Source organism: Cnephaeus nilssonii, assembly GCF_951640355.1.
Source record: "Cnephaeus nilssonii genome assembly, chromosome: 5".
Classification (NCBI taxonomy): Eukaryota; Metazoa; Chordata; class Mammalia; order Chiroptera; family Vespertilionidae; genus Cnephaeus; species Cnephaeus nilssonii.
Genome location: NC_137076.1, coordinates 103,302,887 through 103,328,418, shown reverse-complemented (window position 1 = coordinate 103,328,418; position 25,532 = coordinate 103,302,887). Strand labels below are relative to the sequence as shown.

General features: G+C 60.6%; 1 protein-coding gene across 2 annotated transcripts in view; it reads right to left on the bottom strand.

The window, feature by feature from the left end:
• Positions 1–5,216: 5,216 nt before the first annotated feature.
• Positions 5,217–25,532, bottom strand: part of FGF18 (fibroblast growth factor 18) — a 32,012-nt gene continuing 11,696 nt past the window's right edge. For both annotated transcript variants that reach the window (XM_079770326.1, XM_079770327.1), the window contains exons 3-5: positions 22,939–23,119; positions 12,369–12,475; positions 5,217–5,896 (exon numbers count right to left, since the gene is read on the bottom strand). In XM_079770326.1, coding sequence (XP_079626452.1) covers positions 5,630–5,896; positions 12,369–12,475; positions 22,939–23,119 — 555 coding nt within the window. In that variant the 3' untranslated portion in view covers positions 5,217–5,629. The remainder of the gene's footprint in view (positions 5,897–12,368; positions 12,476–22,938; positions 23,120–25,532) is intronic.

Here is a 25,532-nt window from a genome sequence, read left to right as displayed (position 1 = left end):
GGTCGGGAGGAGTGGCGAGAGAAGATTCTAGAACCCAACAGACCTCGTTTCAAATCCTGGCTTCACTAGGCAATACCTGTGTGGCTTGGAGCCTGTCACCTTGCCTCTCTGATCCTCTGTCCTTGTGTACAACGGGTGAGCCCAGCTCCCTGGGGGGCTGCTTTGAGGTGTAAGGGTCACGTGCAGGATTTGGAGAGCCAGACAGATGAACTTGAGCCAGTGACCTCCCTTCTCCGAGCCTCAGTTTCCTCCTTGGGAGGACAGATAAACATAGCTATCGCAGAGGATGATGGTGAGAATTCTGTGAGAGAACTGGATAAAATGCCCACACAACGCCCGGGCTCAGCAGAAGACAATGAGCCCCGTGGGCCGGGCAAGTGAGACTTAAGTCTATGACACTTCCAATCAGCCGGCACCTCGGACCAGCCCCAGAGGGTGACACAGGCCTGCAGCTGCAGAGTGGTCAGCCCGGGAGGCTGCCTCATTGCAGGAGCGGCTCCCTCCGCACGCAGAGGGGCTGGGCAGAAACTCTAGCAAGTGCTAATTAGGTCACGAGCCACCCGAGGGAGGGGAGGAATGCCTGGTTAATTACCGGCCTGCTCTGCAGGGGGCCACACACCGGCCTACCTGCCGCCTGCCTCCTCGCCAGAGCTGGGAGCCTCCGCCAGGAAGCCAGGCGGTCCTGGGACAGGACTGCCAGGGTGAGCCGGCCGCCATCTGGTCCCCAACTCCCCGCCTAATGTTTGTAACAGACCTGCTACCTAATTGCATGGTTGGGGAGCAGCCTTCACATCTTTAACACCTAATTCACCATTGTTTCTTTGGAAGCCCAATCCTGCGGCTGGCTGGCTGCAGAGGGAGGGTTCTGCCCGTTTATGGGGCTTTCAAGCCCCGGGCATCCCAGGCCAGCCTTGTTAGGCTCCAGCTGGGCACGCAGCCCGAGGGCACCTCCCTGGCTTCCTGCACAAAGCCTGGCTTCCCTTGCCGTCCCCACAGCTCACCTGCTTGGCAGGAATACCCCAGACACCACCTCTCCTCATTGTCATGTCCTCCCCACCCATCCAAACCCAAATCTCTCCCTGATGCAGGGGCCGGTCTCCCCATTCTTGCCTGCGGGACCCCTTGAAATGCTAGGGCAGGAGCCCGTCTTTCCTCATTTCTGGCGCTCGTTCCCATGGCATCGCTGTGGGGTGGGGGGCAGAGGGTGAGGGTCTGGACAAAGGGACCTCAGCCCTCTCCTCCCTGCCCTCCGCGTCTTTGGGTCAGAGAAGCAGATTTGGGAAGGATGCTAAGAGGGACCTGGTTGGTCACTGAAGTGGCTCCCTGACCTGGCCTCCTTTTCCACTTCCCCTCCTGGTCATATTGCTGTCATCACTAGTCATCGGTCATCTAGCGGGCTCAGTCACTAACTCACAGGGTGCCCAGAGCAAGTCACTCCTCTCCTCTGGGCCTTGTTGCTACCTCCCTGAGGGTTGAGGGGGAAGGGAGTAGGAGGGAGAAGGCTGAGTGGATAAAACACTGCGTGTGTCCCTTCCAGCTCTTGCTGGGCAGGAATAATCCCCAGGTATTTGCTCTGCTGTCTCTCTTGAGCAGCATCGGCCCATAAGGCAAGACGATTAGATTGATGAGAAATACCCACAGGAAAGATAGGACGCATCCGAGGTCACGCAGCTGGCAAAGGGGCCAAGCCGGAAACAGATTCAGGGGCCTTAGTGCCAGATCCCCACACCCTTGTGTCACCGACGTCCTGGGGGAGGGGGGGTTCAGAGGGGAGAAGGGCTATCATTAGGCCCCTGGGAACGGGGACTCCCTGCCTCCTTCCTCTGATGGCTTGGGAGACGAGGGCCACCGAGGCAGGTCCAGGGGACTGAGGGGGAAGAGGAAAGCCCTGGCCACGAGGCTGAGAGCTCCAAGCATCCGAGCTGAGGTTGAGCTACAGCTCTAGGGACAGGCAAACTGGGTTCACACCCCAGCTCCTCTGTTTCCTAGCTGTGTGGCCTCAGGCAAGTGGCTCCACTGCTCTGAGCCTGCCTTAGAAGGCGGGGCTTTAAATGCCCGCCCCAAAGGCTGGGTGGGAGGATGCGATAGGATTGTGCTTGGTACAGGCTCCAAAAGTGGTGGGTTATGACTGGGGTTCCCTCCTCAGCGGGGCCGTGGAAACGCTCACGGGCTCCTCCCTCAAGCACGTGTCCTAAGAAGACATCCTCTGTGGCGGGGGACTCCCGCCCGCCCCCTGTGCGGGTCAGCCACATGCTGCTCGTGGCGCGGGAGATGGCCAGAAAGCTCGGTCCAAAGTGAACAGAAGTTGGTCCCACGTCCTCCAAAGCCAGGGAGTGTCTCGAGGGGCGGGAACGGGAAATACCACGGGCCCCTGGCCCCCGGGGGACCAAGGGCAAGGTGTTGGGTAGGGGAGGTGCCGGCCGCCTGTGGGCAGAGAATGGAGGCCGGAGGAGGCCCGAGGATGCACAGGGAAAGGGGGCAGGCGGTGGGTGCTGGTGAGAGCCCAGGGATGACCTCACTCCAGGCAGCCCCAGGCTGGACGCTGCCCGCCCTTCTCCACCCCGCAGCCGGGGCAGCCCCTTGAAGGGGTGTCACATGTAGCATCTGCTCTCACTCCGATGAAGAGCTCCGGGCCTGCTCTGAGACCCTCAACAGCTCTGGCCCCGCCCCCGTTCACTCTTCAGTAGCCCCACTGGCCCCTCCTTATTCCATGGCAGACCACCAGGCCTTCGCACTCTCTGTTCCCTCTGCCTGGAATGATGCTCTTCCCCTCAGTGTTCGCATGGGGTCCCCCCTCCAGAGGCCTCGCCTGACCACCCGATCTAAAATAGGAGCCCCATTATCCTCTACCCCCTCATCCTATTTTATTTTTCTTATGATTTACTGCTACTTGACCTTGTATTTTATAACCATTGGGTTTATTATTGCTCTTTCCCAAGAATATATATGTCCACAAGAGCAGGGGCTCTGCTCAAGTCACTGCTGTACCTTCAATCCCTGGAAGAGCATGGGGCACAGACTAAACTCAACATGTTTATTGGATGGATGGATGAATGAATGAATGAATGAACGAACGATTGATGGAATTCTGGGTCCACGATTTTCCATCCTGAATTTTTTGAGCAGGTCATTTCACTTCACCAAAACTTCCAAACAGAGCGGACACCCATCTCACGGGGTCACTGTTTAAATGAAATTAATAGACTGTGGATGGAACGAACACACGCTAGGTGCTCCATAAACAGCCACCACCATCACTGTCGTCATCACCAAGGGGCTCAGGCTCCGGCTCCCGCTCACTGCGGCCATGGCACCGCAGTGACCTCTCCGAGCCCATATGTTCGTCTGCCAGACGTGGCGGTCAGGAGGCCTGTGTCCCACACAGGGGTGTTTGGTGGGCGTCCAGGCTTGCATGCGAGGCACCCAGCAGAGGGCTGACACCCATAGGCACTGACTAAGAGGCACCGACTGGAGTCCTGGAGAGTCTGGGATTTGGATACTGGCCCCATCACTTTCTTATTCTGCCATCTTGGGAAAGCGGCTTAACATTTCTGAGTTCGGCGCCACCTATGAAATCGGGGTAACGATAGGCCCTTCCTCACGTGTTGGCCTGAGGTCACGATGAGATTGTGCCCCTGAAACCCTAAGGAGATGTGCCGTGACCGGCAGAAGAGTGGGCCACGACACGTGGGACAGGGCCGGGGACGAAGAGCGAACCTCAGCGCCGAGCCAGGACAGAGCCAGCAGGTGTGCTCGGCCTGTGCTGGGAGGTGGGCGTGGGCTGCAGAGGGGACACAGCTCGGAAGCAGGCCAGCCCCCCACAGCCAGGAACCCCCTGCAGAGAAGGTACTCGTACCCCCTGTCCTGTCCCCTCCTCTCTCCTCGGGGCTTCATGGGAGACCTCTCCGGGCCAGTCTTGGCAGTGGGAGTTTTCAAGGGAGGCAGGTGACCCCAGCAGGACCCACCTCAGCCCATTTCCTGCCCAATCTGCTCAGCTGCCTCTCCCTAACGTCCTGGAGAGCCTGGGGAAGACCTAGAAGAACAGGCCCTGGAGTCAACAAGGCCAGACAGAGTCCTTGTGCTCCAGCCCGTGAGGGTCCAAGGAGGGAAACGCCGGGTCCTCACTGACCTGCCCCCTGACTCCTCCACCACCAGGCGGGGGAGAGCGCGACCGCCCCTGCCTTGTTCAGCGGAGTGGACTCCACAAATGACTCGCTGAGTAATCCCTACACTGCACGCTCCATGAGGCGTGATTTTTTTTTTTTTTTGGTCTGTTTGGGTCTTTGATGAATTCCCAGTACCTAAAAGAGTGCCTGGCACTTATTGAGGACTTAGGAGATATATAGCGAAAAATGAATCCATAGATCAATGAATGAAGCGATGGACATGACAAGTAAAAGTCCCCTGAGGGCGGGGCTATTTTTCTCGAGTTCTTTGATAAATCCCAGTGCCTCGAATAGAGCCTTGGCACGTAAGAGATGCTGAGTAAATGGTGTGAGACTATACGCATGCGACCGTACAGCTGAGTCAATCATCGAACCAATGGCTCATTAGAATGTAATCTCTCTGAAGGCCAGGATTGCCATCTGCTATGTTTAAGGCTGCATTCTCTGTGCCAGCAACATAGCAGGTGTTGGATGAACCAGTGAGTGAGTGAGCGAGTGAGTGAATGAATGAATTGAATGAATGAATGAATGAGCAAGGCCCCAGCTCTCAGTGCAAAGACCACAGACCAAGAAGAAGGAAACACAAAAGAGCTGCCCTGCCCCCCACCACCCCCCGGCCACCACTCAATGCCTCGTGGATTTTTTAAATAATTTGTCGATTGTTTTTAATGGTTGAGGCAGTAATACTTGGTTCATGAAACTGCAATATACAGAGAGGTGAAATAAATAGCTTATATATATATAATATATATAATATAGCTGGTTTTAAAATATTCCCTTATCATTGGTGTGCTAGGTCACGTGAGTCACGGAAGGTCGATAGCAGCATCCTGCAGGCTGCGAGCAAGGCAGGGTCACCGTGATTGGACGAGGCCGTCTGTCGTCGGAGGTCGAGGCGCCGAGAATTCCGAGGGGCACGCCTTCCCTGCGCGGTGTCTCGGGACAGCTTGCAGCGGACAATAAATAAATGACTGCAAACCAGAGAGCGATTTTTGTTGGAGTTTGGGGCAAGGACAGGAGAGTGGAAAAGAGGGGGAGTTCCTTGGGGGAGGGGGGGGCGGTTTACTACTTTTTTTTTTCTTTTTTTTTTTTTTTTTTTTGCTTCTTTTTCTTTTGCTTTCAGAACCTTTGGGAAAAAGGACTTTGGTTTCTCAGAGTGTCGTTTTCCTCATTCCAGTCCTCCTCCGGGGACGAGTGTAGAGTTGTCTGTTCTGAGAGAGACAAGCACCTGTGTGTTGACAACAGTCCCTTTGCGTGACGTGAGTCTCTGTCATCGGGGGTTTCAAGTCAACCATGAAATCCTTATCGTCCCCCCTTCCCCCCCCCCCCCCCCAAGAGTTTTGGTTCAGTTTTTGTCTTCTTGGAAACACAATGTACAAAAATAGAGCTTCTTCCTTCTTTTTCGTGTAAAAATATTCCTCTGGTGCAGTTCTCTGTGACGGTGGGCACGGCCGGGGCGGCGCCTAGCCGGGGTGCGTGGGGCGGATGCGCCGGGACCGCTTGGTCACCGTGGTGTACTTGAAGGGCTTCTGCAGCTCCGCCTGCCCCTTGGGGTAGCGCTTCATGAAGTGCACGTCCTGCTGGTTCTCCCGGGTCTTGGGGCCCTTCCGCGGCCGCCCCTTCTTGGTGAAGCCCACGTACCAGCCGGAGTACTTGGCCGACATCAGGGCCGTGTAGTTGTTCTCCAGGACCTTCTCGATGAACACGCACTCCTTACTGGTGCCGTCGGGCTGCAGGGGGAGAGAGGGGGGAGGTGAGAACAGCAGGGCGGGTGCGGGGGGCAGCACAGGAGAGAGGGCCTCCCCCAAGCTCTGGCCGCAGCGATGTCACTCCCTGGGTCTGTGAAGGGCACGTGTTGTATTGGCCCCCGTTACCGTTACGTAACAGGCTCCTGTGGTCACCCAGAAAGCCATCCACCCCTTCCCCACTCTCTACCCTGCAGCCAGGACCTCCCCACTCCCACTCTATGAGCACCAGAGACCCAGACGTAACCCATCAAAACAGGATTTCCTGGGGTGGGTGCAGGGCTGGCCATGTGGCACAGCCATCCAGTCCGTGTTCCTCGAGACCCCTGCATGAGCAATGGCTAAAAACATAGGCTGGCGTCAACTCGGGGGACATGGGAGGCTGAAGCGAAGGCAACCATTTGGTCACCACGAGGGGAAATCCTGCCGGACAGCAAAGCCAGCGCGGAGGAAGCCGAGTCCAGAGGAAGGGAATGAGGGAAAGCAAGCCCCGGCCACCTCCGTGAGCTTCCGGACCAGCCTGCACCTGACGCTCGGTTACCTCGGCTGCGTGGGCCAGCGTTACCCCATGTCCTCCGAACCAGCTGAGGCTGTGTTCTAGCGCCTGCAGGAGGGAGGAGCCCCGGCAGGTGTGCCCGAAACCTGACATGAAGTCAGCGACGCGACTGCCGCTCAACGCCACTGTCATCGTTCAAGATCAGTTACATTTAATGTGGGATGTGCTGCGTGTCAATGGTTGGTGGAAAGAGCCTTCCAGAATAAGAGCTTTAGCGTGGCCAGACTCCGGAGCCTGTACCCTTGCTTCGGAGACTTCCGGCTCCCGAGCAGACGCGTGGACTCCCTGGGAGGCTGTGCGGGGCGAGCAGCACGAGACTCGGACTCAGGAGCCGAGTCAACGCTAAGGCTCCCTGGTGTGACCTCAGGTTGGTTCATTCCACGCTAAACCTCGGCTTCCTGGCCTCGCCACACAGGGACCCCTGTGGCACAGAAATGCAAGGAGCGGTGCTCATATGAGCCTGGCGCACAGTAGGGCCCTGCTAACTTATGGCTGGAGACCAGGTGGTTGGACGGCCTGGCTGCCCTCCTTGGGCCTGGTCTGGACAGAAGGGGGCGGGCGGCAGGCTCCGGTCTCCACCCGAGACGGCCGAGGCGCTTGCAGGGGAAGAGTGGGAAACGCACGGGGCTGGAAGGCCTGAATTAGCAGCCTGGAGTTTCCAGCGAACATCTCCAAATTTAGGCCGGGCCCACTCCTCGTTACGGACGGATGCCTGGCCAAGTTGGAAGCCCAGCGGTCTGGCTGTGCGTGGAGACGGAGGTGCGAGTTCCAGCCTTTTGTTTGAAGTGGAAAACAGGCTGGAGCTTCCAGGAACGTTCACCTTTGAGCGGAGGGCACGCCTGGGCGCCGCAAAGTGCTGAACTTTGCAGAAAGGGACAGGCAGGGCAAGAAAACATTCTCCGGAGGACGAGATCTTTCGAGGAGGCGGCAGGGCAGGCAGGGGCGGGGCTGGGAGACACACGCAGGACCCAGGAGACAGAAGGGTGGGCTGAGCAGCGAGGGAAGCCAGAGCATATGTGCAAGGGGGTGGGGGGGGGGGAGATGGGAGTGGTCTCTGGGCTCGGAGTCCCCCATGAATAATTCTGGAAGCTGCCTATCCAACCTGAGTCCAGGTCCCTTGGCCGGTCTCGATGGAACAGTCAGAGCAAATGAACAAAAGCCACGCCATGCTGCCTCCCCACCCTAGAAAGCCTGCCTGGAAAAACGGCTTTTGTTCTTCAAGGCGCAGTTCAGTAGCTGCCTCCTCTGGGAGGCCTTCCCTGACTGCCACCTTCCTCCCTGGGTATTTCCGCCTCTTCCTTCAAGATTCCATTCAAGCATCAAGCTGTATTGGGTTCACATACTCCATCTTCTAGACCCGCCTCGGCACCCATTTCTCCTCCCGCCCCCCAACAGGGCAATTCCCTACCTGCCTGCCCATCAGCCCAAGAGCGTCAGGAGGGCGGGGCTGCTGCTCGGCTATTCTCATGGCTCAGCACAGGCCTTAACCCCGGACAGGGCTGCCCAGAGCTCTCGTGGTTGGACGGATGGGGGTTCTGCTGGGGTAGAGATGGTGGGGGCGGCACAGGAAAGGGTTTCCCTCCAAAAGAAAATAGACTCTGCCTCCTGGGTCCCTTACCCATGTCCCCCAGAGAATCATGAGCGAGGAGGGGCCCCTCCTGGGGACGTGCCGGGAAGCGGACAGAGCCGGCAGAGGAGCAGAGCGCTGTGCCTGGCCCACTCCATCTCCCTAACTCATCCGTTCAGCATTTAGTAATTGTCAACCATGGGCCAGACAGTTCCACATCCATTATTTCATTTAATCCCCTTAACCCACCGAGTTAGACTCTACCTGGTAGAAGGAAACGGTTCAAAGAGGCAACAGGGCTTATCCAAGGTCGTGTAAACGACAGAGCCAGGATTTGAACCTGCATTTGCCACTGCAGCTCGATTCTCCTCCGTCCGGTTCCAGACACACCCACAAGGAGGGAGGGTATGGCAGCCTGGGCACTGCCATCAAAACCCCTCCCGTCCCCAGGCCCACGCAACCACATCAGCACGAAGCAAGCTCTAGGATGTGCAGGGCCCAGCACCGTGCCTGGCACATGTGCTCACTCACGCCTGGGTTTGCTTAGAGGGTTGGGGAGCTGGGCTTTGGGCTAAAATTCTCAACACCCCAGAGCTTGGGAGCCCCTGGGAGTGGCCATGGAGCCTGCAGTGGTCACATATTCCTCACCAGGAACTCAGACACAGTTAAGACGCCCACGCAGCCGCACCTGGGCTGACCTCGCCCCTGCTCCTGATGACCTCTGTGACCCCGCTATTGCCTGCTGAGAGGTTCAGAGACACCTGTGGCTGGGCTCCCCCCAGCAATCCTGACTCCACTGGCTCAGACAAGGCACAGCATCAGGATCTCGAGTGTGACTGTCTCATCCCAGAACCTCGGTGTTCTGGAATTTGATCATCTCCCCCCCTGCCACCTCCAGCCTCCTTCTACCCAAACTGGAGTCCTGATGTGAAGACTGAATCCTGGTGACGTCATGTGGCCCCTAGATCCAGGCTTATTTGAAACTAGAACAACCCTCTGGATGTTTTCAGTTACACAGGCAGAATTTTCCTTTCTTCGCTGAAGGCAGTTTGAATCGGCTTTCAGTCACAACCAAAGCAGTCCTCACAGAGACGTGGTGGTGGGCAGGGACCATCCTCCCACCCCCTCCTCCCCCAGTCTGGGGCCCTGTGCTACCCCAAGGAGTGATCACACAGGAGGGGACAGATGAGGAAAAAAACACACCTTTTTTTTCTCATCTGTCTCCAGAGATGGGGAAAGCCTAGTACATAATGCACCACACTCAGCAACTATTTATGGAATGAAAGGAAGCAGACCTCCTGGGCCAGATGGATGTGGGGTGCAGAGGAGGAGAGGAGGGGAGGGGCTGCCTGAGCAGGCAGGGGCTCGGGCAGGGCTTGGGCACATGTCTGGTACAAGGCAGCAGAGAGAGCAGCTACGGCCAAGGGCCTGGAGTACCCGAAAACGCTGTGTTAGGGGCTCAATGATGTGCCCAGCTGTGGCCAGGCTGGCCCCCAGGGTCAAGACCGCCCAAGAAAGCTGTCCTATTGAGCCATCGCCAAGGGGCCAGAGCCCAGGCTGAGGCCAAGGGCGCCCACAGGGGAAGGAGTGACTGAGTGGAAGGGAACTGACATTTAATAAGTCAATGCCTCTAAGTGCCAGCATTATCATTCCCATTTCCCAGGTGAGGACACTGAGGCTCAGCCAGGTCCGGGCACGTGGACTCCCTGGCCAGATGTGGGTAACTCTGGCTACAGGGCAAGAGTGAAGCCTCAGAAAACAATAACCATATTTCCATTTCTCTGGTGCCCTTGCAGACTCTGGGGCAGGTGAATGGAACCCAGAGGGGAGGATCCAGAATGGGCCCTCGGCAGAGTGTAGGCCTGAAGTCACTCCCAGGTGAGCAGATAACGGAGGGCTGTGTGGGGGGCTGTGGGCTCCCAGGTGGGCGGGTGACTGAGGGGTCAGCGAAGCTAGAGGCTGCTGGGGGTGAGCCAGGACTCAGGGCAGAGGGCAGAGGGAAAGGCAGCCCCAGGGGAGGGTATCGCCTGTACCAAGCCTGCAGGGGGGGCAGGCTGGCAGAGCCCTGTCCGTAGCGTGTGTCTGAGGTCCCAGAGCCTCCCCAGGGAGTGCGGCCTTTCTCCGGTCGGTGGTGAGGACACAGGGATAGGTTCTGAACTGGGCTGGGCTGGAGGGCAGGGGAGACTGACCCCTGGTGCTTTAGAAAGCTGAGGGCGGGCCGCGGGGACAGGCCTGGCGCTGCAGCCTGAGCAGGGACCCCAGGGAGAGCGGGGGTAGTGATCCCTGTGAAGGTCTGAGGCCAGGCCAGAGGGGAGTGCAGGGCCTGAGGCCTGGCTGGCCGGGGAGTCTGACAGCAGAACAGCCCCGGGCCCAGGGTTCCCCTGAGGGAGCCAGAGAGAGTGAGGGGCGCCGGTCTGAGCAGAGGCCCACAGGGGACCTGCCCCTGGCAAAGTCGGGACAGGTGGATTTGGGGCGCCCTTGGAGCCCCCAGGCCAGCCCAGAAGACAGAAGCCTGGAAGGAGATGATGGGGGCCCCCAGCGAGGGGCGGACCTCCTGGACCTGCTGAGCTCGCCTCTCCTCCAGCTGAACCGTCCCCAATATTAATGACGGAGAGGGAGAGGGGGCAGGAAATCGGAGCCCGCTCCTGTGGAAGTGGTGACTCAGCGGCCAGCCGGCGGGCGGGCGGCCGGGCGAGGGCGGCGGAATGGCCCGAGGGGACGGGGCTGCTCTTTTGACCCCACGAGGGCCCTCCTGGGGTCAAGATGCCGGGAACCGCGCAGACGGGAGGGAGGGGCGCGCGGGCACTGGGCACAGCAGGCCGCCGCGCACCCCCCCTTCCAAGAGGGAAAGAAAAGAAGGCCGAGCCTCCGCCTGCGCCTGGGAGCAGGTTGGGCACGGGAGGCGGCCGGCCGGGGCGGGCAGGAGAACAAAGCTCCTGACCTGGGCCGCCGCCGCCCCTGCCCCGGACCCCTCGCTCGCTGGCCGCCGGCCCCCGGCCACGTGGAAAGTGAATCACTAACTGAAGCCACTAGGCGTCCCGAGCCGCGATTACTGCTACTCTGTCTGCCCTTGGAGAAGCTGTCGCTGGTGTGGGCGGCGCGGCTGGAACCTTTGCCTCCCAACTGGGCTCTGCATCCCGCCCAGCTCTAGCGACTCTAGTGAGGGGCCCCACTGGGGCCGGGGCCGGGGGCCCCTGTCGCATCTGCAAGGCGGGGATGGTGGGATCATTCGGCGGCGCCTGCTCGGTGCCTGGCAGAAAGCAGGTGCTCAGTTAACGGCACTGGTGACACCATTGCTATTAACCACCAGCACCATGCCTGTCCCCGGCCACTTGGGTATGGTGGACAGCAAGAGGGATGAGTTAGGAGATTCAGGAAATAAAAAACATGGCTTAGGGCAGGGGTGGGCTAGAAGGAGTCAATGGAGGGGAGGGAAAGACATATGTGATACTTTCAACAATAAAGGTTTTTAAAATAAATAAATGCATGGCTTATACAAGACGTGGGTAACCCCCAGCTAGGTGTAATAAATGTAAATCATCAGCCAGGGCTCTGCCCACAAGCAGGGGACGCCATCCTCCTTGGCATCTGGGTCCACTCTCCACCGCACCCCCACTCCACCTGCAGCAGAAGACCCCCACATTATCCAAGCTGGGCACTGGGGTAAGGAGGGTCCCTGCAGAAAGAAGGGGACGCAGGCGTGACCCCACGCAGAGGTACTGCCAGTACCAGCTCCCCTGCAGCACCCTCAGGCAGCGCATGCGTGAGCGTCACCAACCAGCACAGCCAGAGGAAAGGGGGGACGCTGGGACGCGGCCTCGGTGGAGGCTCAGAGGCCTGGCACGTGGGTCCACCCGCCGCACCCCCACCCCGGCCCTAATTTGTTACATGCAGCTCTCTTGCCCGTTCCAAAGTAATAAAATCTCCCTGAAATGCTAGAACCGTGAGGCCCGGCGCTGACGCGGCGGCTGGGTTCCGGAGCCTGGCGATTGTTAAAACATCGCTGCAGCCCAGCCCTCGGCCAGCCGCCGCGTCCTGTTCCCAGACAGCAGGTACCTGCGGGCGGGGAGCCCCAGAGCCCCCTCCAGAGGGGACTCACCCCCGTCTCCAGCCAGCCAGAGCTCCCCATCCCCCAGGAGGGATCAGGGCCCTGGGTCCGCCCCGGGATACTGCGTGAGTGGCGCAGAGAAGGGGGGCCAAAGGAGGGGTGGTGGTGGAGTCTCACCCATCCTCCCCGGGGCCTGTTTCGCTCTGGGCACCATGGCCTTGGGCACACTGTTCCCGCTCCCCAGGAGGACCCGCCCCAATGCCCGGAGTTCCCGACCGTCACTCACCTTCCCCACCAGCTTGCCTTTCCGGTTCATGCACAGGTAGAACTCCGTCTCCTTGCCCTTGATCCGGACTTGACTGCCGAAGGTATCTGTCTCCACTAGGAGCTGGGCTTCGGAAGGCAGAAGCAGAAAAGAGACACGCTTTTTTACCAGGGCCAAGGCTTGGCCTAAGACTCAGTGGCAGGAACCCTGACCCTGTCCTGGACCCCCCATATCCCTGAAGTCTGGAAGAGGCCTCTGCCGGGTCCCCCGAGGGCACCCTTCAGGCAGGGAGAGGGAACCCGTCCCCACCTGCTCCCCACCCCCACCCCCCCACCCCCCGCCTCTCTTGACTCCACTTGGGGCCCAGATGGCTCCAGGCAGTGGGGAGTTCTGCCCCTTGTGGCTAAATACCAGGGTGTCTTCTCCCCGCATCACCCAGCTCCCCAGCGCCTCAGCTCCACTCCCCAGAGCAGGGCAGAGAGCCATACAAATAACCCCACACGTCAGAAGTAGCGGGCTCTGGGATAAGGGCACAGACAAATGCATGTGAGTTCTCTTGGCGCGCACACACGCTCATGCACGCACTGCGCACGCACTGCACACGCACGCACACACCCTGCCCTGGGGACGTCAGAGGCTCCTTCCTCCAGGGAAAACATCAGGAAGCCATGTTAGTGTCCCCTCCTGCCTCCGCGCCTTTGCCACTTGCAGTGGGGAAGGCCCGGGAGGGGAGGCCCTCTGCAGAACTCCCCTTTCCTCAGTCAAGGCCATCGCCTAACTCCCAGGAGCCCAGAGGAGGCCTCTGCCCCCGGGTCCTGAGTAGGAGACCGCACCCTAAACTACCCATGCTCCTCAGGGTGGGGGTCTCCAGAACTGACCCTCCAGCGCCCTGAAGGTCACAGGCTACCTGCCCCTTGTTAGGCCTGCTGTGTCCAGACCCCTCCCTGGCCCTCTGCCCGTCCGTTTTCTCCCCGTAGGGTCCGGTGTGACGTCGCACACTCTCTGAGCGCTCTCTCCGCTCCGGTCCCGAATCCCCGGCCGCCCCCTCCTTGCCTTCTCTGCCTGTGACCCTCCCATCTCTGACCCTTTGCTTCCTAGCACCTGCCCCTCCCTCAGCCACAAAATTTTAATTTCAGTGACAGGGGACTTGCTTCTCCATAACAAAAATCATAGCCCTCAATACAGTATCCTTGGAGCCACAAAGAGCGGACCTCGGTGGCCCTAAAATACACGAGGTATGATTTTAATTAAAAAAAATTAAAAATATATACCCTGGTGCCCTGCTGTGAAAATGAAAACCATCTGGAAAGCAGGATTTCCAATAATTAATCTAGCCCTCCTTTGACACCACTACTAATTAAAATATGATACCCCACCTTTCCACGGAAAAAAAAGAAGAATTTACATAAAATTTAAAGATCTAACAAGAATTTAGTAATTCTAGAAACAAGGGGGAGGGCACATTCTTCTCTCCACCTTCCCCCATCCCTAGTAAACATTGAGTCAAGAACATTCGCCAACACAGAGATAGGGGTTACAGGCCCTTGCTGCTCCCCAATTCCAATGCCCTATACCTCTCCCGGGAAGCTCAGTCCCTGGGACCCAGGCCCAAACATGCCAGCAGCCCTGGGAGCGCTCTCTGCCTCCCTCACAGCTCAGAGCCCTTGCGGATGGGGGATGGGCCGAGGGGTCAGGACGGTCTGCAATCCCAGGAGCTTGGGAAGGAGGCAGCTTGTGTCCGGGAAGGTGAGCGCTTTGGAGAGCACAGACCTGAGTCTAAATCCCTGGCCCAGTGGTCGGCAAACTCATGAGTCAACAGAGCCAAATATCAACAGTACAACAATTGACATTTCTTCTGAGAGCCACATTTTTTAAACTTAAACTTCTTCTAACGCCACTTCTTCAAAAGAGACTCGCCCAGGCCGTGGTATTTTGTGGAAGAGCCACACTCAAGGGGCCAAAGAGCCGCATGTGGCTGGCGAGCCGCCGTTTGCCGACCACCGCCCTAGCCCAATTGTATGACCTTGGGCCTCGGTTTCCGCACCTGTAAAATGGGGGGGTCATCTCTGATCCTTAATAGTTACTGTGAGGGCGACACAGAAGGATGCTGCGAAGGGCCTGGTGCCTGTCCTCCGGGGCGGGGTGGGGGAACCTGCTGTTCGCGTGTCCTAATAACCACAAAACAGAACTGTTTTCCCACGAGAAAAATATACGCACATTGTGAAAAGTCAGGTGTGCGTGCGAAAGGGTGGCGGTGGGCCACAGCCTGCCTCCGACCTGAGCTTCCTCAGCACCCTCGGGGGTCGCCGGCACCCACACGTCAGACAAGGCCGTGGGCTGGGACTTACGGGGTCCGATTCCCTTTCTGGGGTTGCCATCCGGGGCTGCATGACCGCCACCCCTCCCTGTGAGCCTCCGTTTCCTTCCCTGTGCAAGGTGGGGGCTCCACCCTACCCTGGCTCTGAGACGGGGGCAGGCTCTAGGACCGGGGCAGGGATGGGGCACGAAGAAGGAGATGAGGCCACAGGGCTGGCCTCAGATGAGGCCTAAGCGGCTCCCACGGGGGAGACAGACAGCTCCCACTGCTGCCCGATCTGCAGTCACACATCCCCACGAGCCTGAGCACTTTTGTCCCCATGGTGCAGTGGAGGGAGCTGAGGAGCGCAGAAGTAACCCCCAGGGAGGGCTGACTCCAGGTCTGCCTGCCTCGTCTGCTGGGGCCTGAGCTCCAGGGGAGGACCCCAGCTCAGGGAGACTAGCTCCAAGCACAGCCCTCCCCCACACATCAGCCACAGCCCAGCCTCCCTGCAGGCAGCCCTGGCCTTTGCAGGAGCATCCGAAGGGCCTGGGGCTGGGGCTGGACTGCACCTCCACCGCCCCCCCAAAGCCTAGCCGCCCCCACCCCAGTGTGGGAAGGGTCTGTGCCGGCCGCCGGGCCAGGGGAGCCAGAAGTCTGTTCTCCCCCAACCGCAGCAAGCCACGGACTGGCCTAGACTCCACTGGGCGCATGACATAATGAGGAGGGAGCCGGGCCAGAATTATGTAAAGTCTTTGGGGAGTAATAGCAGCAGCAGTTCTCAGAAAGAGAGAGAGAGGGGGGAAGAGAGAGAGAGAGAGAGACCCCACCCACCCAGGCCAGGTTTTCCCCAGAGCCTGCCTGGTCTTCAGCATCCACACCCCTCCCTCCATGATCCAAGCCCCAAGCCCCAAGCCCCAAGATGCAGCTGGACGAGACCCCCTCCTCGCGGCTCAGTTCTGTTCTCAGGCCCGTACCAGGCCAGGCGGGAGGAGGCGATGACATTATCTCACTCCCCTCCTCACCACCCTGGCAGCCCCTCCAGTCTTCACAATTCAACAGCCTCCTCCCTCTGCCACTCCCGCCCCTCACCCGTCTCCCCTCTCCACCTCAGCCAGGGGGATCCCTGCTGAAAGGCTCCCGGGGAATCTCCCACCCACTGAAAACCCAGCCCCTTTACAGAAACCCATACGGGTGCGTGATCTGGTGCCTGCTGACCATCCCACCTCCTGCCCCTACCCACAGCCCTCCAGCCAGCCGGCCCCCTTGCCGCTCCTCTCGAACACATCCAGCACACGAGAGCCCCAGGACCTTTGCACTCGCTGTGCCCTCTCACTGGGGAATGCTTTGCCCAGAGCTTCCCCTGGTGACTTATCTCAAATGTCACCTCCTCGGAGAAGCCTCCTGGCCATGCTGTCCAATGTCTTACTAGCCTCCCCATCCAGCACCACCCATCCCCGGCTCCACTGTCCTCAGAGCTCCTCCAGTTGTCTTATTTGCTACCTTTCTTACTGTCTGTCTCTCTTCACCGAAGGTGCGCGCCACGCGGGCAGGACCTGACCTGTCTTCTTCACCGCTGTGATCTCCAGCACTAGCTCATCCCTGGCTGCCAGTAAATGACCCATCAGTCAGGTTTACTAAGTGCATCAATTCGCTTGTGAGGGAGGTCTGAGTAACATGAAGAACATGAGATCCAGGGAGGTGAGGGACTTGCCCAAAGGCACAGCGGGTCAGAGCAGGGCAGAGGTTCGGCCCCAGGCTCCAATTTCACAGCCACTACCCTTGGGCCCTCTGCTCCCCACCGGTGGGGTCTCTCCTGCCACTCCCTGGTCTCTGAGCTCCCACCCACCCATCCCCGGCCTCGGGGTGACCATCACATATGCTGACTTGCTGTGTGACAAAGGGAAACGCCCTGTCCCTCTCTGGGCCAGGACTAAGTGACCTGCAAGGCCCTGTTCCGTTCTGCTTCTCTAGGAAGGGTCAGTGACTTACATTCATCTAGCGCTTATGATGTGCTGGGCGCTGTCCTAACAACCTAACATGCATTGTCTCACTTCATCCTCACAACCATCCCATGAAGTTAGAACTATTATCATCAACCCCATTTCACAGGTCCGAAAACTGAGTCCCAAGGTCACACAGTGACGGAGTTCAAACCCAGGCAGGACTCAAACCCAGGCTGACTAACCCAGAAGTCTACCCACCCCTCCCTGCTCCCCGACACCAGTCCCCTTCCTGGGGAATGAGTGCGTGGACACCAAAGGTGGGCAGCGAAGGTCCTCGCCGGGACCTCACTGTCTTCGGGCAGAGGGAGGTCTAGGGGCAGAGAAGCCCACAGAGCCAAAGGTCAGGGCCCCTCCCGCCCAGCTCCACTTCCAAATGCCCTTGAAGGAGGAGGGGTCCCCCGAGGGTCACCTTCAAGCTGATCCTGGAAGGTGGGGAGCCCTCAGGGGCACCCAAGGCTCAAACCCCAGCGAGAGGGGCAGAAATGGCCAGATCTGGTCAGGGGAGTGAGTACAGCATGGGGGACCCCACGAGCCAGGCCCCTGCAGGGGAACCCAGAGCCAATCTCCGCGGCTCCGCACAGAGCGGAGCCCAGCGCCTGCCTGTGGCTGGGGGCCAGGCGCCCCCAGGCCCGCAGCATCCAGAGAGGAAAGCAGAAAAGGGAAAGGAGTGGGAGAAAAAGGAACTGGCAAGAAAGCCCTTTCTGTAAACACATGCTGTCTCCCCCTGCACCCCCCCCACACCCCCGTTTCTCCGAAGTGGATGGAGTAACAGTGGTCATTTTTTAAATAGCAGCTAATACTTACTTAAGCATTTACCCTCTGCCGGGCACTGGGCTTGCAGTCTGACTGCGGAATGTCTCCCTAGCTCCTCACAACCCTAAGGGGTGTGCACTGTTATGCCCATTTTACAAACGAAAACACTGAGGCACTGAGCGGTTAAGTTACTTGCCAGAGTCACACAGGAGGGCCAGGCTTGGAACACCGGCGGAGTATGCACTCCAGAGCGGGTCTGAGACAGACAGAGTCCGAGGCCGGCAGCGGGGGACAGACAAGCGGCGGGCCGGTGGTGGCCCAGAACCGAGAAGTGACACGGACTGGTTGGCTGACTGGTTGGCTGATTCCATTGTGATTCCCTATAGCGGGAATCTTTGGTTTGAAGGGAGGAGCAGAGGGACTCGTACAAAGAGAGACCCAGGAAAACAGGAGCCAGCGAGAGGGAGCCGGAATGGGTTTCTTCCCACCTCCACCCGCCAAGCCTCAGCCTAAACCCCAAGACCCGTGAGCACCCCGGGGGAGCCAGGAGCCAGGAGAGGCACGCGGCCCGGCGCAGGGCGGCCGGCAGCAGCTGGCCGCTACCTTCCGATGCTGATGCTGACAGAGCGGCTGGCCGCTCTCCAGGGGTCGTGTCGTCCTGCAGCGAGGAACTGTCCTTGCCACAAAGGCGGAATCAGAGCTCCCTTCCCCCGTGCCGCAGGGGGGCCGGGCCGAGGGGAAGGGAGAGGGACGGGGCAGGGGAGAAGGAATCCTTTCCGGAAATGTGTCAGCATCACACGCGATGGCCTTTCTCAAAGGTGCCCGTGGCTCTCCTTCTCCCGAAGTCCCCGAGGAGGGAAGGAGGAGGGGAAGAATCGATAGGATTGATCCGGGGCTCTGTGTAGTCCTCGCTGTGGCTCTAATTGGCCATTTCGGCTGTGGAGTCAGCGAGGTGTGGGTGGCCGCTCCTCCGGGGACAGAATCTGCGGGACACGAGCTCAGAGGGCACGGGTTTGACTGAGAGTAAGTGCCCCTCCCAGCTGGGAGAGCCCCGAGGGGAAGCCGGGTATGCTGCACAGTGATAAGCTGGCTGGCTGGGAGGACCTACTGTGTGCGTGCGGGGCCTTGCCCTCAGCACTCCCAGAAGCACATAGGAGCCATCCGTGCTCTGGCCCGGGCATTTACTGGGCACCTGTTTATGGCTGGCCTGTGCCTGGGGACACAGCAGTGGACAGAACAGATAAAAGTCCTGCCCTCAATGAGCCTGCATTGTAACGGGAGAGGCGGAGAGCGAATAACTAAACACGTAACAGAACGTCCGGCCACGGTAAGTGCTCGCACGAGAGGGGACAGGGGCAGGCACGCTCTGCAAGGGGACAGCTGAACAGAAGCCACGAGGGGTCTGGAGAGGCGCATTCTCAGGCAGAGGGGCAGCCAGCACGCCCGGGAGCCGCAGGATGGAGCAGAGAGCGCGTGGACGGGGTGGAGAGCCTGGTGACACCTGCGGGGAGTGAGCGGCCGCCACCAGCCAGGCTGCCCTGACCTGGATGCGTTCGAAGTGAGAGGAGAGCCCCTGGGAGCATTGCCTGCCTTGCCTTTGGACGAGCACTGGGCTGGGAGCAGCGGCCGCCTTGCCTTTGGATTAGCACTGGGCGTCGGGCTCAGAGTGGAGTCTCTGCGGCCTCAGCCACACCAGCCAGCCCGTGGGGCCCGGCTCCTTGCTCAGACTGCCCTCCCGCAGGGGCCGGAATGAGGGTGACGGGGACTGGAGCATCCCCTTCCACTCTCACCACCAGCTCAGCAAAAGCCCGGGCCCTCCCCGCACATCTTCCTGCGGAGCCACGCAAGCCAGCCCCATTTCACAGGTCCGAAAACTGAGTCCCAAGGTCACACGGTGACGGAGTTCAAACCCAGGCAGGACTCAAACCCAGGCTGACTAACCCAGAAGTCTGGGTCTCCGCCTGTCTACCCACCCCTCCCTGCTCCCCCACACCAGTCCCCTTCCTGGGGAATGAGTGCGTGGACACAAAGGTGGGCAGCGAAGGTCCTCGCCGGGACCTCACTGTCTTCGGGCAGAGGGAGGTCAAGGGGCAGAGAAGCCCACAGAGCCAAAGGTCAGGGCCCCTCCCGCCCAGCTCCACTTCCAAATGCCCTTGAGGGAGGAAGGGTCCCCCAAGGGTCACCTTCAAGCTGATCCTGGAAGGTAGGGAGCCCTCACGAGCACCCAAGGCTCAAACCCCAGCGAGAGGGGCAGAAATGGCCAGATCTGGTCAGGGAGTGAGTACGGGATAGGGGACCCCACGACCCAGGCCCCTGGAAGGGAAGTCCACGGAGCCAGGGGCCACGGAGACCCTCTTGCAGAAGGGCATGCTCACTGCCCTAAAGCAGGCCGAGGGCGCCTGCAGCCCGTGCCTGCCCACGGAGCCCAGCATGGACTCTGAGGTCCTGAGTGTCCGTGGGGATTCCAGACTCCAGGCACGCACAGGGTCCTGGTCCTGCCCGATAGTCACTGAGACTCCCAGGCTGCGCCCTAACCCGGTGTGAACGCGCGCCTCCGATGGCATCTCGCGCTCCACCGGGCCGAGCCCTGAGGTGGAGGGAGCAACTTCTTGGACCATCCGGGGTCCCCTGGCCAGGGACTGCCGGCTGCCCCTCCCCCACAGGTAGGGCCGGCCCCCAACGCAGCTCCCTTCTCCTGGCGTGGCTCGGCCACATAAATCACCCTCTCAATAATATTTGTATTGATTATCTAGATTGGAAGCCTCAATGGGCTCCATTGTCCCACTTCCTCTCCTGGGGATCACAGATGGGGTCCCGTCCCCTCATCTGCGTTTCTAATGCGACATGTAAATGGAGCCTCAGTGCCGTGCTGCCCTGGGTGCTGGGGGAGGGGGGGGCAGTGAAGCACGTATTCCCGGAGAGGGAATTATTAAAGCTGGAGGTCATGGAGCCGGAGAAGCAGCCAACATGGGCTGGGCCCCGGGGCCTCCAAGTGCAGGGTCAGAACCGCCTGGGCCTGGTGGGGAAACAGAGCCCGGGCCCGACCAAACCCACTGAGCCCACGCCACGCTGAGCGAGAGCCCTCAGCGGTTCCCACGCGGGTCACTGCTCTAGCCACCCTGGCGGTGTCCAGAAGGGGAGCGGAGGCCCAGAGGAGGCAGAGGGCTTGCCCGGGGTCACACAGCAGGTGAGATTCCCCCCGGGGGCAAGAGGAAACGTGAGGGCAAGTGGCTTCCGGAGTGAAGGGCCCGCTATTTGCCCAGGCGCCTCCTGTCTCAGGGCGTGGACAGATGGTTCAGACCAAAGTCTGTCCCCCCTGTGCTCGCCCAGCCTGGAGGGGCCAGCCAGAGCTGGGGGGACTCCCCAGGAGGGCACCTCCCTCCTGCCCGGGCCAGCCAGCTGCCCTTTCCCTGGCAGCAACTGGACAGCAGCTCCCAGGGAAAAGCGCCACCTGGGCCTGCCCAGCACAGCCAGACGTCCAGGGGGGGGCACGGAGGGACGGAGGCCCCGCAGCGGCGGCAGCAGAGGGCCGGGGAGAGGTGGGGACCAGGGGCCAGAGCTGTGGTCCAGGGAAGGAGGCAGAAAGGGCAGAGACGGTGGGGAGGGGGCAGGCAGAGAGGACCAGACACAAAGAGGGGGAGGGGTGGCGAGCAGGAGGGAGGGAGAAGGGCCCAGAAGGAGAGACACCTGGATGCGAGGAGAAGCAGCCAGGCCGAGACAGGAAGGAGGGAGAGCGGGAGGAAGGGGAAGGGAGGCAGGAAAGAGTGATGGGCAGGGCGAGGGAGGGAGGCAGCTGGCCTGGAGGAGCCCAGCCAGGGTGGCCCAGCCCTGCCGCCCGCCCGGCCTGCCCAGCCCCCAGTGGCGGTGCAGCTGCCACACTAGGGCCCTACCACGAGGTCAGTCCTGCCCTGGGGCTGCGGGAAATAAATGGTGTCCGAGATAAAAGGTCCAAGAAAGTATTTGTCTTGTTGTCACGTCTTGACTGCAATGGGCAGGGGCCGGCGGGGCATCATCCCAGAAAAAAGCCGGGCTGGCAGGCCCCCAGCACACACACATGAGACCCGGCCCCGGCCCCGGCCCCAGCCCCAGCCCCAGCCCCAGCCCCAGCCCCAGTCCCAACCCCAACCCCAGCCCCAGCCCCAGCCCCAGCCCCAGCCCCAGCCCCAGTCCCAACCCCAACCCCGGTCCCGGCCCCGGCCCCGGCCCCAGCCCCAGTCCCAGCCCCAGCCCCAGCCCCAACCCGTAGCCTCAGCTACCCCTGTCCCAGCCCCAACCCCAGCCCCAGCCTCAGCCCCTGCCCCAGCCCCAACCCCAACCCCAGCCCCTGCCCCAGCCCCAACCCCAACCCCAGCCCCAACCCGTAGCATCAGCCCCAGCCCCAGCCCCAACCCCAACCCCAACCCGTAGCCTCAGCCCTAGCCCCAGCCCCAACCCCAACCCCAGCCCCAACCCATAGCCCCAGCCCCAGCCCCAACCCCAGTCCCAGCCCCTGCCCCAGCCCCAACCCCAACCCCAGCCCCAACCCGTAGCCTCAGCCCCAGCCCCAGCCCCAACCCCAACCCCAGCCCCAACCCGTAGCCTCAGCCCTAGCCCCAGCCCCAACCCCAACTCCAGCCCCAACCCATAGCCCCAGCCCCAGCCCCAACCCCAGTCCCAGCCCCAACCCCAACCCCAACCCCAGCCCCAGCCCAAGCCCCAGCCCCAGCCCGTAGCCTCAGCTACCCCAGCCCCAGCCCCAGCCCCAGCCCCAGCCCCTAGCCTCAGCTACCCCAGCCCCAGCCCCAGCCCCAGCCCCCACTTCCCAGCCTAACAGCTCCCAGAACCTGGCCTGAGAAGGCAGGAACGGTGGGGCATGGTGGGGTATTTGCTCAGCATCTATCCCCAAATCCCCTCCAAGCTCTGGGAAGTTGGATCCTGTCCGGTTCACTCACTGCTGAGGGTCTGTGGGCTGGGGGCTTGGGCAGAGAAGGGAGTCAGCGTGTCTTACTCCTCCCAACCCCTCTGCAAAGGCAGGTGACGGTTCCCAAACAACGAATTCCAGGGTCAAGGCCAAGTTAAGAGGACGGTGGCCCAAGGTACTGTCCCCGTGTCTCGCAGGTACACAAGCTCAAGCGCGCGCGCGCACACACACACACACACACACACACACACACACACACACCGGCTGTTTCTCACCACCACAGGCATCCAAAAAGCGTTTCCCAGAGGCTCCCCCCCGCTCTGAGCCTCAGAACCCAGGGCTGGCGAAGCCATGCCATGGGGAACCGCCCCTGCTCTAGGCCATCCCCAAGCAAGCCGCTGCTAGGGCTTCACCAGCCAAGGCGCTTTTTGTCACCCCTTCCGTTAGCTCTCCCCACGAGGCTCTCAGGGACGCGCCGCTGTGTCCCCATTTCACAGGTGAGGACCGAGGCCCTGCAAGGCTCCGTGTCGGGTGCAAGATCACACAGCCAAGTCCGGGCAGAGCTGGGATCTGAACCCGAGGTCTCTGAGCTGGGAAAGCGGGTGCCCGCCGGGGCCGGAGGGGGTGGGCACCTACCATACTTGTCCCCGTCCTCGCCACGGGCGCTGATCCTGCGGCCCAGGACCTGGATGTGCTTCCCGCTGGTCCGGCTGTAGAGCTGGTACAGCCGCAGCTGCTTACGGCTCACATCGTCCCGAGCCCGCGTCTGGTTCTCCACGTGGATCCGGAAGTCCACGTTCTCCTCGGCCGCCAGCACCTGCGCAGGGAAAGGGGTGGCGGTGAGACCCTTGGAAGGCCGGGGTCCCCTGCACGCCAGGGCCTCTCCTACACCAGCTCTGGGCCAGGCCCCGCGGCCACCCCCATTCCCCAGATGAGGCAGCGAGGTGAGGCAAGCTGCCCCGGGGGGCCATGCCAGGAAGCGGCGGAGATAAGAATCAGGCCGCGGCCTGTTGGAAGCAAAGCTCGCTATCTGTCCACCACAGCCTCCCACCGGAGCAAGACGTGTGGAGCGGAGGTTCCTCTTTCGACCCTGGGCACACAATGTGCTTGGTCCCAGATCCCAGAGCCCCTGCTCGGGGCGCATCCCAGGGGGCTGTGAGGAGATGGAGGGGGGAGAGGGACGGGGAGCACAGGACTGCTGTTGGGGTCCTTGGCGGGAGGAGAGAGGCCTGACAAGTCCCATCCCGGAAAGAACGGGCCAGAGCTCACGTCCCTTCTCCCAGAGCCTGATGCCCATGAGCCCCGCCCATGCCCTGAGGGTCCCCCTGCTCGCCCAGACCGCCACGCATGTGCCCACATCCCGTTTTCGGCTGGAGAAGCCTTCGCTCTGCACGGCCATCAGAACGCCCTGCGTCCCCGGAGCTTTCGTGCACGTCTGACCACATCCTCCACGAAGCTGCCTCTGGCAACGCCAACACGTACTCTCCGGTCTCCCTTCGCCAGCCCGGCCTCTCGCCTGCACAACGTGCTCCCACATCCTCCCGGCTCCTGCTCCCACCCTTGCCCCCTGGTTGTCTGCCCTCCAGCGAACCCTCATGGGATCCTCCCTCGTGGGATCCTCCCCCGACACTCTCCGGGGCTTCCCGTCACATTTAGATAAAGTCCCCACCCCGACTGCTTTCACCTCCTATCACTCCCTCTCCACCAGTGCCCCGGGCTGCCACGCCACACCTCGGAGCACGTCAAACACAGAGTGCACGCCTGCCCCAGGGCCTTTGCACAGGCTCCTCCCACTGCGGCCACGCTTTCCCCAGGTTTTCACATTCCGGCCTCCCTACTTCCTTTGGGTCTCCGCTCCAGTGTCACATCCTGACTGCTTTTCCGAGGCCAGACCCCACTCTGTCACTATCCATCTCTCAACCGCGCTTTGTTTTTCTTTCTAACATTTATCAACCTGCCATAACATCTCTTTGTCTGGTTTTCGTCTGTCCTCCCCGACCAGACTGGCAGCACCGGGAAAGCTGAAATGCTCTCTTTGTCGTTTGCTGCTGTATCCTCAGCATGCAGAGCACCGCAGAAACGCAAACATTTGTTGAATGAATGAAAAAAGAAATGAACAAATGAACATTGAAAAGGTCTAGAGTCCTGTCATTCCACTTAACATTGGATTGGGTTTCTCTATGGCCTGCTAATTACATGCCTGTCCTAATTCATCTTCACCAGAAAGCTGAACAATTCTTAAAGTTCCAGGTTATTCCGTTGAGGCACACAGGAGGACCTCAGCCCACTCGGCCCACAGCAGAGCTCTTGGGACCCGGGCTGCAGCTGCCTCAGCCCTCAGCTGTGAGCGGCCAAGATCAGGGACCGTGTTTCCCTCCTGGCTACACCCCACGCCCAGCCCCGGGCCTCTGTCCCCCAGCTGACCTGCACATCCTCCTCCACCCCAGCCGGGACCCCCAGGCACTTCCGCTGGACCACACCATTTAACCTTCACTTCCATCCTCAGATTGGAAGAGCTAACCCACATTGCAGATGAGGAAACTGAGGCTCCAAAGCTGAACTGACAAGGTCACAGAGCAGGCAATGGCAGCCGAGACCTCGTGGCTCCAAAGCCCAGCTTTCAGCCCGTCTTGCTGCCCACCCCCCACCCCCAAACCCCCGCCCGACCAGGGCCATCAGGAGCAGGACCGAGGTTCAAAACCCAGGGCGTGACGCTCCCTAGCTAAGGGACCCTAGGCAAGTACTAACCTCACTGGGCCTGTTTCCTCGCGGGCCTCTGAAACAGGGTGCTGGCTTTAAACGTATGAAGTCCTAGCTCAGTGCCGGAGGCAGAGTAAGCCTGGGTAGGAAGCCACTGAGAGAAGGCCAGGCAGCCCTCGAACCGGCTCTCCGGGAAGCCCGCACACAGAAGCCCCTTGGGCCCAAGCAGGTCACAGGCCCTGTCCCTAAGACAGGCCCTTCGGAGGCACAGGTACAACTGGCAAAGACACTGCTGCCTTGGGTCGTCTGGACAACCCTGTGGCGTCGGAATGCTTAACATATCCACGTAACAGATGGAGAAACTGAGGCTCAGAAAAGGTAAGTCGGTTGCTCTGCCCCACACAGCCTGATGACGTGGCGCCTGGCCGCTGGCCCACCGAGCACGCACAGCCTTCACTCCACCACCCCGTAGCCGGCTCCCCCGGCCTCCCTCTTCTCCCCGCTCCCCGGCACCATTCCCGGCCAGGACC